This window comes from Euprymna scolopes, chromosome 3 (genome assembly GCF_053919585.1).
Source record: "Euprymna scolopes isolate OS-2025 chromosome 3, ASM5391958v1, whole genome shotgun sequence".
In the NCBI taxonomy this organism is placed as follows: Eukaryota; Metazoa; Mollusca; class Cephalopoda; order Sepiida; family Sepiolidae; genus Euprymna; species Euprymna scolopes.
The window spans coordinates 71,434,479-71,448,844 of record NC_136484.1 but is presented as its reverse complement, the minus strand read 5'-3'; the positions used below and the strand labels follow the sequence as shown (position 1 = coordinate 71,448,844).

Sequence of the window (14,366 nt, the reverse complement as noted above, 5' to 3'; positions counted from 1 at the left end):
TGAACACCAGTTTGAAAGCTTTGTGTGACGAATGCCCATAACCCACTTGAGAATGTTGATATCACCATAAAGATCCGATCCTAAGCTGAACAGCCATTACTCAAAATGATACTTAGAATGAGTAGATTGAGAATCTGTCAGAGATAATTTTGGGGGTAAAACTTCTCTTCTCACTGCTTAGTGTGCAAATGAGCTGACTGATTGGGTCCAAGCAGCCATAGAAGCACATGTCCCCATTGCAAAAATTCTATAGCAAGCTCAACTCTCCTCAATGGTTCACTTCGACTTGTGCAGCTGTTATTACTCAGAAGCAGTATGCATTCTGCTAATTCAACTACAATAAGTCATTTGCACACTGAGCAGGGGGGAAAAGGTAGATGGTTACTTTTAATGCATCTAAAACCAAGCTCCTATCTTTACATCATCAACGCTCTGATCCCCATCTGGCATCAATTGAAATGGATGGCTCTTGTCTAGGGGAAGCCCCATGTTTTGATAAGCTGCTGGGCTTGACCTTTACTCCTGACCTGAAATGGAATACGTACATCAAGTCTGTTGCCAAGGTCGCTGGAAAAATAGTAGGATCTTTCTACCGCTCCAGAAGATATGACTGCTGATGCAATTCTCTATCTATATAAAAGTCAAGTACGTCCAAGGATGGAGTACTGCTGCCACATCTGGGCAGGAGCTGCTAAAAACAGCCTATCCTGCCTTGACAGAGTACAAAATAGACTCCGTGGCTTAGTGGGGGATGCCCTTTTCTCTTCCCTGCAACCTCTCTCCCACAGGAGAGACGTTGCGAGTCTATAGTGCTCGTTTGAGCTCCAATCCCTGGTCCCCCCTTGCCAATCTTTCACGAAAAACACCCGTCTAGCTGAAACCACTGTCAAAAATTTTCCCCACTCTATCTGTGCCAAAACCAAAACATAGATTCCATGAACAAAGCTTCTTTCTTAGAAGTGCACGCCTGTGGAACTCCGTTCTGTTTGCCTGTTTTCCATCTGACTACAACCTGGATGTCTTCAAGTCCAACATAAACAAATTCCTGATGAATTGCCCCCTTAAGACACTTTATCAAATCTCAACACTAACGTACTGTACACGCAATAACCCGTATCCCCTAGTGGATTCCGTGCCTTGTAAAAAAAAAAAGTCAATTATAAATTTACAAAAATTTATAGCATCAATTATAAGATTGTAAAAGCTGAAGCTAAGAGAAAGTATACCAAGATGATCAGAAAATGCATGGAATCACAGAAATTAGGAATTGTGATTTCACGAAAATCTACAATAGTGTGATTAATAACAATTAACAATTCAACCACAATATTACAGCGATTGATAAAACTGTTTGCACAGTGGTTCATCTTGAACTCCATCTTGAATTCTACAAACCACTCCCTTCCAATTTTCCCAGACTGAAGCCATGTGATGATCTGATCATCACTCTTCCTTATTCAGTATATCATAAGAAATCTTGATACCTCCAAAGCATATGAGTCTTGTCTAATGCTTGTTATAATAGTAAACCCCTGAGCTGACCCCTGTCCAATCTACTGCAAATGCCTTCCTGAGTTTTGCTTTCTGGATAGCTGGAAAATTGCCTGTGTGATAAGTCTTAAAGAATTGTGGTGAAAGAACTGACCTTCAAAATTATTGTCCCATCAATCTAATCTTGCTCTTCTCTAAAATCTTTGAATTTTTAATCAATCTAGCAATATTTTGTCATCTCATAAATATTAAACTTCCTTCTGTCCATCAGTATGGATTTAGGTAAGCGTGTTCTACTGCAGATCTCTGAATGCATATACCATACACTGCAGATCTCTGAATGCATATACCATACACTGTATAAGAGATGAACTGAGGGTGGCTTTGCTCGATATAGCTAAAGCCTTTTATAAAGTCTAACTTGAAGGTCTTCTCAGAAAAGTTTTTTTTTTTTTTGTATGGTACTACTGGATGAATATTTAATATAATTAGATCCTTCCTAGCCAAAAGAAATATCCTTGGATAGTCGTACATCCAAACAGTTTGATATTAACATGAATGTACTCTAATGATTAATCCTTGAACTTTTGTTTCTGATTTTCATTAAGAACCTGATGAAATTGTGCCAGAGATGGGTATATTTGCTGATGACACTATGCTCTATTCTCAACATGTGGGTAAAAAAAACCTTTACATAGCCAAGGCAATGGCTGAATTTTTAGAAAATGACTTAGTCTATAGTTGAGTGGAGTCATAAATGGATGGTAAGATTTAATGCTACTCAGACAAAGCTTCTTTCCTTTAACAATTATAAGAAACCTTTCCAACTAGAGATTGCCAAGGCTAATAGAAAAATTAATTTAATGAAAGATAAGTGGCAATTAATAAAATTGTTTTTATGTGATTGAATTAACATAAATTGTTTAATGTGAAAGTAAAGCTTGCATTATTGGGTTGATTGTTACAGAATTGTTTTTTTTTTTTTTTTTTAAATTGTCAATAACGTGCATAGATACCAATGATCAAAGTGTAGTATCTATTCTGACAGATGCTGCACTAAAAGATCATTACTCTGGAGGCAATCAGTTTCTGGTCCATGTAGGGGCAACACCATATACCAAGAGGCAGCATTACTAGCTCCCCCTTCCCCTCCTGTCAGGGGAGCTGGTCCCCCTTTCTCCTTTCCTTCCCCCCTCTCTGGCCTTGTGCTTAATTTGCTCAGTGGGAAAACAAATACCCATTGTCAGTAACATGACATGTCTTCTCTCTCTCTCTCTCTCTCACACACACACACATACATACACATTAATGCAGATTTCGTATTCATTATTATATTGGACCCAATATATAGTAATGATTTAAGAAGTTAAAAGAAAAAGGACTCGTGCACTACCATCGAGAATCAAAACCAAAACGTTTAGCTTAGGATTTACTTTCTCCTTTGATGTTAATGCTTGAGCTATGAAGACATATTTGCTCTAAGGCTAAAAATTAAAACATGAACTAATAGCTATTACGTTACGCATGCATATTTGTAATGCCATCGTTCGACCGTTACCTGGCAAATTCCATTATTTCATTTTCACTTTTGCGCCGATTTTACTCTGCTAAAACCCAAATATAAAGTTTCGCATAGGTTCGAATACCCTAGATATTAAGTTTCATATCTGGAGACAAAAAACTGACAGAGGCGTTTGGTAGGCAGTTTGATAGGCAAAACTTTATTTTAACAAATGTGTGTGTGTGTGTGTGTGTGTATATATGTATATATATATATATATATATATGCATACATAAATATATATAGAAAGAGGTTTGTGTTTACTATAAACATTTTATGCAAATATTACGCAAGTATAAATCATGTAGAATATCTGCATGAATATAATTACACATAATTAACTGAAGATGATCATTCATAAGCAAACCAAAAAAACTAATAGGGAATTAAAATGAATGTTTAAAAGAATATTCAAATTAGCTAGGTCTTTTGCAGATAAATGCAATTTCATGACCCATACATAACAAAGTTGTATTTCTTTTTAAATAAGTAGAAAAAAGGGGTTTTAATACGAATATTAATGCTAAAAAAAAAAAAAAAATTTATAGGAATACAGATTATTCAATTTATGGGAGAGGGGATAGTGTAGTATCTTTTCTGTGATCAGCATACTATCCTTCCAAGCATTATCTCCCTTTTTTAGGGAGGGTACTCTAGTAGCTGTTGTGGGATTATAATACAAACCTCCCAGACATTACCTTTTCTTCTTTAAGCAAGGAAGGGTAATGTTGCTCATCTCTTCCTTGAAGGGAGGAGTAATATATGTTAGTTTTACTTGTATTCACCCACAAGGCAAATTGCTGCAGAGATGCAAGAGGCTACTGTGAATTAGGGACCATGTTTGCAGAGACACTCTAAGTAGGATGTTGAACAGCAAGATGTCTATTCACATTACTTTTAAACTTGTGCATATTAGTATGGCTGGGAAATCTGGATACAGAAAGGAATTCCAAAGTCTAGCACTTTGAGGGAAGAAACTTTCAGAGTAGAGGGCTCTACAGTGAAGGCGTGTGATTTTATTGCTGATTGGTTTAGGTCAAGATATCTACATTGAAATGGCACTAGTGCTACAAATTCATCAAAACACATACCATTTAAATACTTGTAAAACAAACATAAAGATGAAACATTGGGCAATCAGACGGATTAGAGCTTAGTTGACGATGCAGGTTCCTATTAGATTAAAGACTCTTTTGTGGATTGTCCAATAAAGAGACTCGTGGTTGATGCACTGGCCCGTATATTGCAACAATGTTCCATGCATGTACTAGCAAATACGTTTCAGAAGGAACATTTTTGCTAATTAAACTAAGCGACCTATCCTGCCTCAACATGGTTCCAAACCGACTTCGTAATCTAGTAGGTGCAACCTCTTTCTCACAAGAGACATTGCGAGCCTGTCTTTGCGCTATCATTATTTTCATGGCAAATGTTTGACTGAGCTCCAATCTATAGTCTCCCTCCTTGCCAATCTTTCACAAAAAACACTATCAATTTCCCCTACTCTCTTTTGGTGCCCAAATCGAAATCCACACTAACGTAATGTACTTGCAATAACCCTTATCCCTGAGTGGCTTCCGGGCCTTGATAAGTGGTGATCACTGTGTAAAAAAAAAAAAAAAAATCTAAACGTGGGTTCAGTGAACAAACCTTCTTTCCTAGAACTGCCCACCTTGGAACTCTGTTCTGCTGGTTTGCTTTTCAGATGACTACAATATTGTCATCTTCAAGTCCAATGTGAACAAGTTCTTATTGAACTGTCCTCATAAATAATTTAATTATACCAAATTTCCACCACAAATGATTACTACACTGCTGTTCCAATGACTACCGTACACCCATTAACCCATATCCTCACGTGGCCTCTGTAATCCAACCCACCTGGTCGTGCACACGGCAAAAAACTGTATGCTAACCCTAAGTCCTCGTAGTTACATGTTTAACTCTGTGTAGTGGTGGACACTTCAAGGGTGGCCAGACTCTCACCGGTCACTGGAAAATACCACTCGGATGCTCGGAACTCACAAAACGTGCACAACGCTAAGTCTGACTGTACATCACTTCAATGTCGTGCTAAGTTCTCTTCTCACAATGGCTTGGTCTGTGTCGTCACCATCTGGGCAGACCCAAAATCAACTGCACCATCAATTTGACAGGCAATCAACAAATACAGAAAAACTAGTGGTTAATTTTCTTATAAACAAAAAAAATAATTATTCACTAAAAGTTAAAAAGTTATAAGTTTCCGACTCTAAATAACTTAGGTTGTTTCCATGGTTGTATATCTTTTGATTAAAATGAAATATACTTATCTAAGAACACTGGCTAATGTAATTTCATAATATAGTTTTAGGAGATGGGCTTCTATCTGCAAAAGCTTACGAGTTTGAGAACAAACGAACACAGACAGGCAAAAACTGCAACTTTATATAGATTTATTGATTTTTTTTATCTTGTTTTCTATGCTTCATTTCCTTAATTCTGAATCAAGGAAATCTGTTTGCCACTCCCATTTCAAATCACTAATCTTTTTATTCTCTTGACATTGTTAAATTCTTTCTACAATTTAGAACTTGTTATAGTTATTTGCTAGTAACGTTTTTAAACATTCACGTTCCTCTGGATCAGTTTCATTTGTAAAAAAAAAAAAAAAAGAAAAAAAAAAAGAAAAGAAAAAAAATCTAGCAGCTTGGGATAATTAAAACGAATTCCCTGAACAGTTTTGAACTACTTTTGTCCCCTAAAGAGTAAAATCAAGATATAAGGATACTAAACTTTGTCTAGAATCGTTTTATCAAATTTAATGCAAATCTGAAATATTAGAATTTTAAAATGGAAGGTTTTGCCCATATTGTTCCCCATTAAATTTTTTTTACCATCTGAAATTTCGATAATCTAATAATTGTTAAAATTTCACAATCAGATTTCTGAATTTTCTTGGAGAGATTCTCTTCGGTTGCAGAAAACTAGATCAAACTAAATAGTCCACATTTGGATCTATTACTCCTAGCAGCTGTGTTCCAAAATTCATAATGATTAATTAGTTTAGGTGTGAGTCCTGTAGATACATACATATAAGCATATCTAACTTTATAAAGATCACAATATTCTTATTTAACATTGGGTCTATGAAAAGCAGATATTGTGTTCTTTAAATTTTATCACATTCTTAAAATAAATTTTCCGAAAGTGTTAATAAAAAATGACTTTTTCTGATGGACTATCTATATTCTGACTGTCAGTCTGTGTAACTGTTTTTTGTTAATGCTTTTATTTGAGATTTTTATGAGACTTATACCACAGTTTAATTACACAAACATGACCAGATAATTTTTACTATTCGGATGATTATTTTCATCTTGGCTGTTATAATATTCAAAACGTTTTGGCTGAAGTAATCGGACTTTCTTCAGGTGTATCTTTTTGGTGCAGCAGTTAAAATGTTAATATATCAAACTTTTTTTTATGAGAAAAAAATTAAGTATAGGTTGGTGCAAACATGTTATTTTTTGACATGAAGTTGAACGTCAAAAAACAACATTTTTGCACCAACCTAATACTTTGACACCTTTGTCATTTGAAAGGAATTTGGAGGCAACTGAATTGTCGGAAATAAAATTTAGTTTTAAAATTATAAAGTAAATCCAATTAGTTTATTTGCTTGAAAGAAAAATACATCTCTTTCTACTTTTCTTTTTATTAATTCTCTCAATCTTTCTACTTTTCTTCCTATTCTCTCTCTCTCTCTCTCTCTCTCTCTCTCTCTCTCTCTCTCTCTCTCTCTCTGTGTAAACAGAAAGTTTAATTTTTTCTAATCTTCAAAATAATTACAAAATTGTTATGAAACAAGGGATGCATTTCAGTCATTTTTGTTTAGTACTGTTAATGGCAAGTTGATAAAGACACCGGAAATTGTGTTCAACAATAGTAAATATGTTAATCTGCTACCCAAGACTAACAAACAGATAGGTAATAGAAACACTAAAACACCAAGCATAATGAAGTAATAAGGTACTTTTAACTGTACAAATGAAATCTATACAAAACAACAAATGCTGCACACAATGTTTGTATTTTGGAAAAAAATATTTGTTTGAATGATCTTTTATTCTGGTAAGCAGAATGGATAAGCCAATAAAAAGCGCACGACCAATAAAAAGATGTAGGTATTGAAAACATCTTGTGGTTCAATTGAAAATATATAGTAAGTAAAGGACAAATGAAATAATAGTAACTATGCTACAAAAGTAAATGTCTTATAAGAAAGTCTTTCTGGTGTACATGAGTGGCAGCAGTAGTAGTTCTGAGAGTGAAAACTTCTCCGACTTGCTGTATGTATGACTAATTATTTAAAAGCAAATATATATCTAGCAGGACTAAATATCAAAAGCGATGAAAATGATTGAAAATAAAATCTTTTTTTCAAAAGTTATCTCAATAAGTGACTAAGGCACTAACAATTTATTTTTGTTTTTATCTATCTTTTTGTTAGTAAAGCTATCCTGATCACAAAGTCACAGGAAGTTCTGCTTTTACTTTATATAAAGTTTTACCGAGTTGTTTTTTTTTTGTTTTTTGTTTTATATTATGTAGTTAAGTAATTATCTTTGGCAAATTACAACAAACAAATGTTGCCATCTCTTTATTAGTATACTATTGTTGTTTTTAATCAATATCATTATATTAGATCCTATTTTTATACAGGTGTCTGATAAAATAGAGCATATGTCCATCAAAGTTTGAATATGGTAGGTATATTACTTATCTCCTTGCCAGAAGGTTGTCTTAAGAAGCCAGCATACTCCGAATAGTCCAGTTGGCCTTCTCCAGTAAGAGCGCCTGAGGCGATTAGCAATAAACTGATCACTACTCAATATGTAAAGCCTGGGAGGATGGACATTCTAGGACTGAACAGAACAATATGTCAGACAGCAACAAAGTCACTGATTGTATAATTTCTGACAAATTAACAATATACACCAATTGATAAATATTTTGCAATTAACTTTTTTTTGTTACACTATTTTTACGAGACATAATGAGTATGACCTATTTGAAAATTCAAGTATATCAAATTTATAAGTTATAAGACCTCAATTAAGCAATATTCTCTGAATTTCGCTTTTTTTTTTTTGAATTTTCTTTTTAGGTTTAAGCGTTAAATTTTAGATAGATCATTTACCTCTTTACTGACATGAAGTCTGTACAGTTTTGAAAAGCTGGTGCACTAGGATAAGCACACTCTGCCCTACAAAAAGTGCCTGAACAGCAAAGTTTGCATTCTCCAATAGGGGTGCTTCAGGCAGTTAGCAACGACCTAATCTCTTCACAGAAAGAAGATAAAGCCTAGGGGGATGGGCAGAAATATAGAAATTAAATCAGCATCACAAGGTGAATGGCAGTCTGTTGGCTTGCATTCATCAGACCAACTAGTTCTAACATTGTGGCTATCTTATATTTTTAGTACATCTGTTTGTCTTTTGGACTGACTGACTGTCTTCTGGTAATTTCTCCAAGTGTCAGTTTTTTTTATTGATCCTTTATCTGAAACAAATTTTGTAATTTGCTAGTCAATCACAAATTGTATTACATTTTCTGTTCTTCCACAATTATTCAGATAATGAGCTGCTATCTTGCACAAACAGGTGGATCTCAAATCCAAGCCACAACATGTAGGTTGGTTTCCGCTTCAAAACTAGTATGTCACAGCATTTGTTGACAGGCAAGTATATTTATCAGAAATGGTAGATGCATCCTTGTGACCTTTTTAATTTGTAAACATAAATCATTCTGACTTGAAAATGATTTCTTGATAATTTGGTTATGAAGTGAAAACAAAAATGTCTTTCAATTGTGATTTGAATTATTACATTTGGTTTGAGTATTTTCTCTCTACTTGTCATACAGATATTTTCAAAATCATGATTTTAATTTAATTTTTAATTTTATTCTCTTTGTGGCCCTTTTCTCTTTACTAGGTTAGACATCTTGACTCGTTGTCGCCACAATTTTCTATCACCTGCATCTTGATATATTAGTCCCTATTATCTTGTTTCTTCAGCCAATGACTTTCGTTCTTCCACACAAGTGTTGAAGAGCACTTTTCATTTCTCACAATCAAATATGGTTCTTTTAGTTGTCGCTCAAATCCAAAGAATATTACCTTTTTGAATGAAATCATTTAATAAGATTTGGGTGATAATCATTACCTCAAAAGTGTACTGACCCCAAATTTCGTCCAATTATTCCATAGTTAATTTGACTCTATCAACAAGCATTGTCCTACCTCAGAAATGTCTTGCATGTTCCACACCACATGACCAATCTCATGTACTATGCATGTGTTGAAACTTAACATTTAAAATAACTTTTCATATATTTGCAGTTATAACCTTTGTTCCTTGCTAAATGCATGAAACATGATACCTCAAAGTATTTTTTAAACAAACCTATTATTAGTAGTCAGTCAGCATTTGACACTAATTATGGTGTCATACCAAAGCCTTTTGACATAGTCTGACTCCATCTCTGCTTTTAATACCATAAAAACATAAATCCATGACGAGCTTCCTTTATTATTGTGTTCTTTTTGATGATTTGTTATTTTATTCTGTCTTATGTGTGTATAATAATTAGGGTTGTGACAACAGAATATTCTTTTCATTGTTTTGACTCTCGAGTATATATTAGTTAATATTTTATGTTTTTATATAAAAACATAAAATATTAACTGATATATACATGTGGTTCTCGGTTGATTAATCGACTCTGTCTGATATATACTCAAGAGTCAAAACAATGAAAAGAATATGCTGTTGTCACAGCCCTAATGATACTTAATCAATATAAGATGTTATTTTACTGGATACTTTTTATATGCAATTAAAGTTTTCCATTATCTTTTTCAGGAAGGTTTATCTTCACTTCAAAATGGAGCTGGTTCAACAAATGGATCCAATTCAGAAAAAGGTAATTTAAATTTATTCTTGTTCCAATGTTTGTTTGTTTCATGCACTATCTAGTTTCTATTTAAAATTGTTACCCCTTGGGTTGGGAACTATTCTGTTGTGAGTGTGTGCACCCCCATGAACCCCCATTCAAAAACAAATGTTAACCCCAATGCTTTGTATTATGATCTTCTGTTTAATCTTCTCTTCTGGCCGTGTTATCATCTCTCACATATGAGTTCACAAGTATAAAAAACAAAACATAAAACATTCTGCAAATATCAGTTGCACTCTGTGTATGTGTGTCTGTGACATCATTGATGCTCTGAACACTAAGGTCCATATCTAGATAGGTCTATCGAGAATTCATTTTGATCTACTCTGAACTACTGAACTACGACCTGTGTTTAACCGTGTCAAACTAGCAACTGTCCTAAACTGTCATAAAATTCACTGGCAGTCCTAAAACTGTCTCTAAACTAACTCTAAACCTATTGACTTGCATTGTTTGGATTGCTGTTTCTGTTCATTGCCACATCTTGATTAAAAATCCTACTATAGCTCTTTTTGTGTGCGTTGGTGAACAACTTCCTACCTTTGTTTGGCTAATAAATTTATTTTTTATTTTTTTTTAAATTCCTGACACTTTGAGTGAGGGAAGGGGACGTCCATAGTATCACAGGTATAACATTAGAAGTTTTCAAAGAGATGTGTTGAATATGAGTTACGATGTTGTTGATCTAGCAAGACAAAGCATAACATTATGCTGTGCTGACTGTTATTTTACAATATTAAATAGTTTATATAAGAACAAGGGAAGTGATGATTATGTGGCTAACGATATGAATTGACGACCTGGGTGTGTTATGTTTGAATCCAGTCGATTTCATAGTGTTACTTTTACTTAGGAATGTTGGTAACCTCCATGTTGTCTTTCCTGCAAAAAATGCCACTAACAGAATCAAACCAATCAAAGTTTTATCATGGTGACCCAGGAATTTACTTTACTATAAAAACAAGAAAGTATCAAAATATTCATTTTATTTTTAAAACCAAGTAGTCAACACGTTTTATAGTTAATAAACTAGTTTATAATAAGGAATACAACATTAAGTGAATTAATTTATCTTGAAAACTCATGCAAGTAATATCATTTTATTTGAATATAATAAATGTAACATGGAAGAAATAGGAAACTGCAATATAGATACTAACAAAGGGTGGACTTGGATTTTTTTTTCTGCATAAAACATGTGTATTAAAATATTTATTAAAGCTCTGTGTGCTCTTCATAGAGCTCAATACACTTAGCTAATCTTTCAGGGATGAAGCAGCATATTCTGGTGCACATTTCTGATAGCACTTGAGTAACTTCACCTCGGATTTGTTCACTAAATTCAACAGTGCTATAAAAATATGATTTCTACTTTTAAATGCCATATGAAAAAGAAGAAATATTTAAGTATCAACAAAATTATTGGCAATAGAAAATATATAAATACTTATGGCAGACCTTGTGTAGTTGTATTTATATATTTCTTATTCTCAATTGCAGTATATAAATGGAAAAGATATGTGAATCAAATCCTGACAATAGTTGTCATTAATTTTATGTTAATAGAATAAAAGCTCAATGCAAAAAATGCTTATCTATAAGCCAGTTCGAAGAGCAAAATTCTGCAAGATAGAATTTTATATAATCAAGCCAATAGAATCCCGAAACACCTCCCCCTTTTTTTTTGTCCCCAGACAAAAGGAGGGTGAACCTGTAAATTCACCCTTGTCCATTCGTCTGTCTGCACTTTTCTCAATAACTATACCTTGGAATTTTTAAAAATTTTGCAGAAACATTAAACATGATATGAGTAAAAAAATTAACAGAATGGATTTTCCAGGAAAACTCCGGTTCCCCCCTCTCTCTAGGAGTGTCTTTTGGGTTAAAATGGCTAAAATGAACATTTTTGTGCTTATTAAAAAAAAAACTGATGCTTTGGATTTTTATAAAACTTTCTAAAAAATTGTAACTAACTGATTTCTATAGAATTTTGTTTGTCTATAGTTTTTGATAACTCTTGGGTGTGCCCCAGGGGCTCTTTTAGGGCTAATAAAAACACTCCATTTTGAGGACTATTTTACCATATTTGTCCAGAATTTTCTATGTATGTCTATTTAGCAATTTTGCATGGTGCTAAACTCAAATTTAAATATGGTAAGCCCATGAGACTTTTGGGGCTAAATGGTGAGGAAGGTAAATGATGGACTTCGTCATTTCTTTTTTTTGCATAGTGTAGAACTCAAATTTACATATGGTAAGGCCTAAAACTGTAGTTTGTTCATTTTTACCAGGATTTAATGTCCCCTGGGAACTTTTGGGGCTAAATGGGGGGAGGGGGTGCTAAACTTAGTCATATTTTTTATGCCTCGTTCACTGTGCACTCATGGGGGACCATGCATACTTCACTTGTTTATACTTGCCTTCCCATAAAGGCAGAGTTAGACGCAAGGTTGGTTTTTAGTGTGGGGGGAAACTAGCTCCCCAAAAAGATGCACTCTGGATAGTAACAAAAATAAAAAAAAATATATCAGTCATGAAGTATTTCCCCTCCACTAACCGAGACCAAAAAGTGCAGTGCAGCATCAGAACAGACACTACACTTTGATCTTGGCCAAGAAAAGAAAAAGGCAACCTTTTTTCTGTTTATTTAAAGGCAAATAACTCTTATAAGTTCTAACCACTATGTTATTATTAGGGCTATGACAACATATTTTTTTTCATTCTTTTGACTCTCTAGTATATATCCGACACATTTAATCAACTGAGAACCACATCACTATATAAAAGCATATAAGATATCAAGGAATAAACACTCAAGAGTCAAAGCAATGAAAAGAATATGCTGTTGTCATAGCCCTAGTTATTATTGTTTTTTGTTTTTTTTAAAATATCTTTGTTGGTTACTTTATAAACTCTAAAATGACTCCACAAAACTGAACCACATTAAGTATGAAGCATCCTTGAGATGCAGCTACGTCTTAGGAGGATAAATGTTAATACTATTATTAGGATTACTAAAAAAAACAAACTTCTGGCTCCAAAATTATTGATCACAATTGCACCAAAATTGGTAGAAAGAACCCTTCAGGAGATGTATGTGCTAAAAAATCCAAACGATTTTATTTCTACTGCTACATTACTACTACCACCACTACTACTAATAATAATGAATATACAGTGAGATAAAACAAGTCTTTGGACAAAACAAAAATGTTTTTCAGCAATTTGGTACAAATCATATACAAACAAAATAATAAAATAAAACTTTCACATGATTAAAAAAACATAGAAATGAGAGAAACTAAACTTTAAGAAAAGTGGTTATTAAACATTTCCTAAAATACATAGTGAAACAAATATTTGGACAGCCTTCTTTTTTCATTATTAAACATCAAATTTTCATAGTTTTACATTCCAGATCATTCTAGAAAGTACTAGTTTGATATTCAGTGAACTTATAGTCATTCTCTGCCGAAATCTCTCAGAAAACATTGCAACATGGCTAAGTGAAAGGAACACTAACAGTTCATAAAGGACTGTATTATTTCAGCTCATAAAGTTAATAAAAGCTGTATGACAAACTTTGAATATTCCTGTTAGTACTGTATGGTACATTGTAAAGAAGTGGAAAGAATCAGGTACTAAAAAAAAACATGCCACGATCGGGAGCTCCCCAGAAAATTTTGGAAAGGTGCCGGTGAAAAATCTTGCGAACTATTCGAAATGATCCTTTTGTGACCCGTGAAGAGTTGCAAAAAAAACCCTCAGCAGCATGACCATCAGTGTCTGCAAGACGGCAGTAACAAACTGCACAGAGTCTCAAATCTTGCAGACCTCGCAAGACTCGTTTACTGAAGAAAATTCACCTTAAATCAAGACTAGAGTATGCTAAAAAGTATATCAATGACGATACCACTATTTTTGATGTGGTATGGTCGGGTGAAACCAAATTGAGCTATTTGGCAATAACGACGCAAGCGATGTCTGGTGTGTAGACTGTTCTGCATATAATATGAAGAACACTATCACTAACATGAATCATGGAGGAGGAAACGTTGATTTGGAGCTGCTTTTCTTCATGCGGGATTGAAACACTAAAAATAATTTAAGGAAGGATGAATGGAGCCAAATACAGGAATGTTTTGGAAAATAACTTTCAAAGGTCTGGAGAAAATGGGATTGTTTGGTGATTGGCGGTTCTAACAAGAGCATGATCCGAAACCTACAACGAAGGCAACTCAGAAATTGTTTGAGGATAAGGAAATTCATGTTTTGCAATGGACTGGCCAATCACCAGACTTGAATCCCATTG

The 14,366-nt window shown here is 33.9% G+C and overlaps 1 protein-coding gene across 2 annotated transcripts in view; it reads left to right on the top strand.

The window, feature by feature from the left end:
• LOC145256147 (spindle assembly abnormal protein 6 homolog) overlaps positions 1–14,366 on the top strand; it is a 205,561-nt gene that overhangs the window by 140,993 nt on the left and 50,202 nt on the right. For both annotated transcript variants that reach the window (XM_080114734.1, XM_080114732.1), the window contains exon 2: positions 9,961–10,021. In XM_080114734.1, coding sequence (XP_079970860.1) covers positions 9,961–10,021 — 61 coding nt within the window. The remainder of the gene's footprint in view (positions 1–9,960; positions 10,022–14,366) is intronic.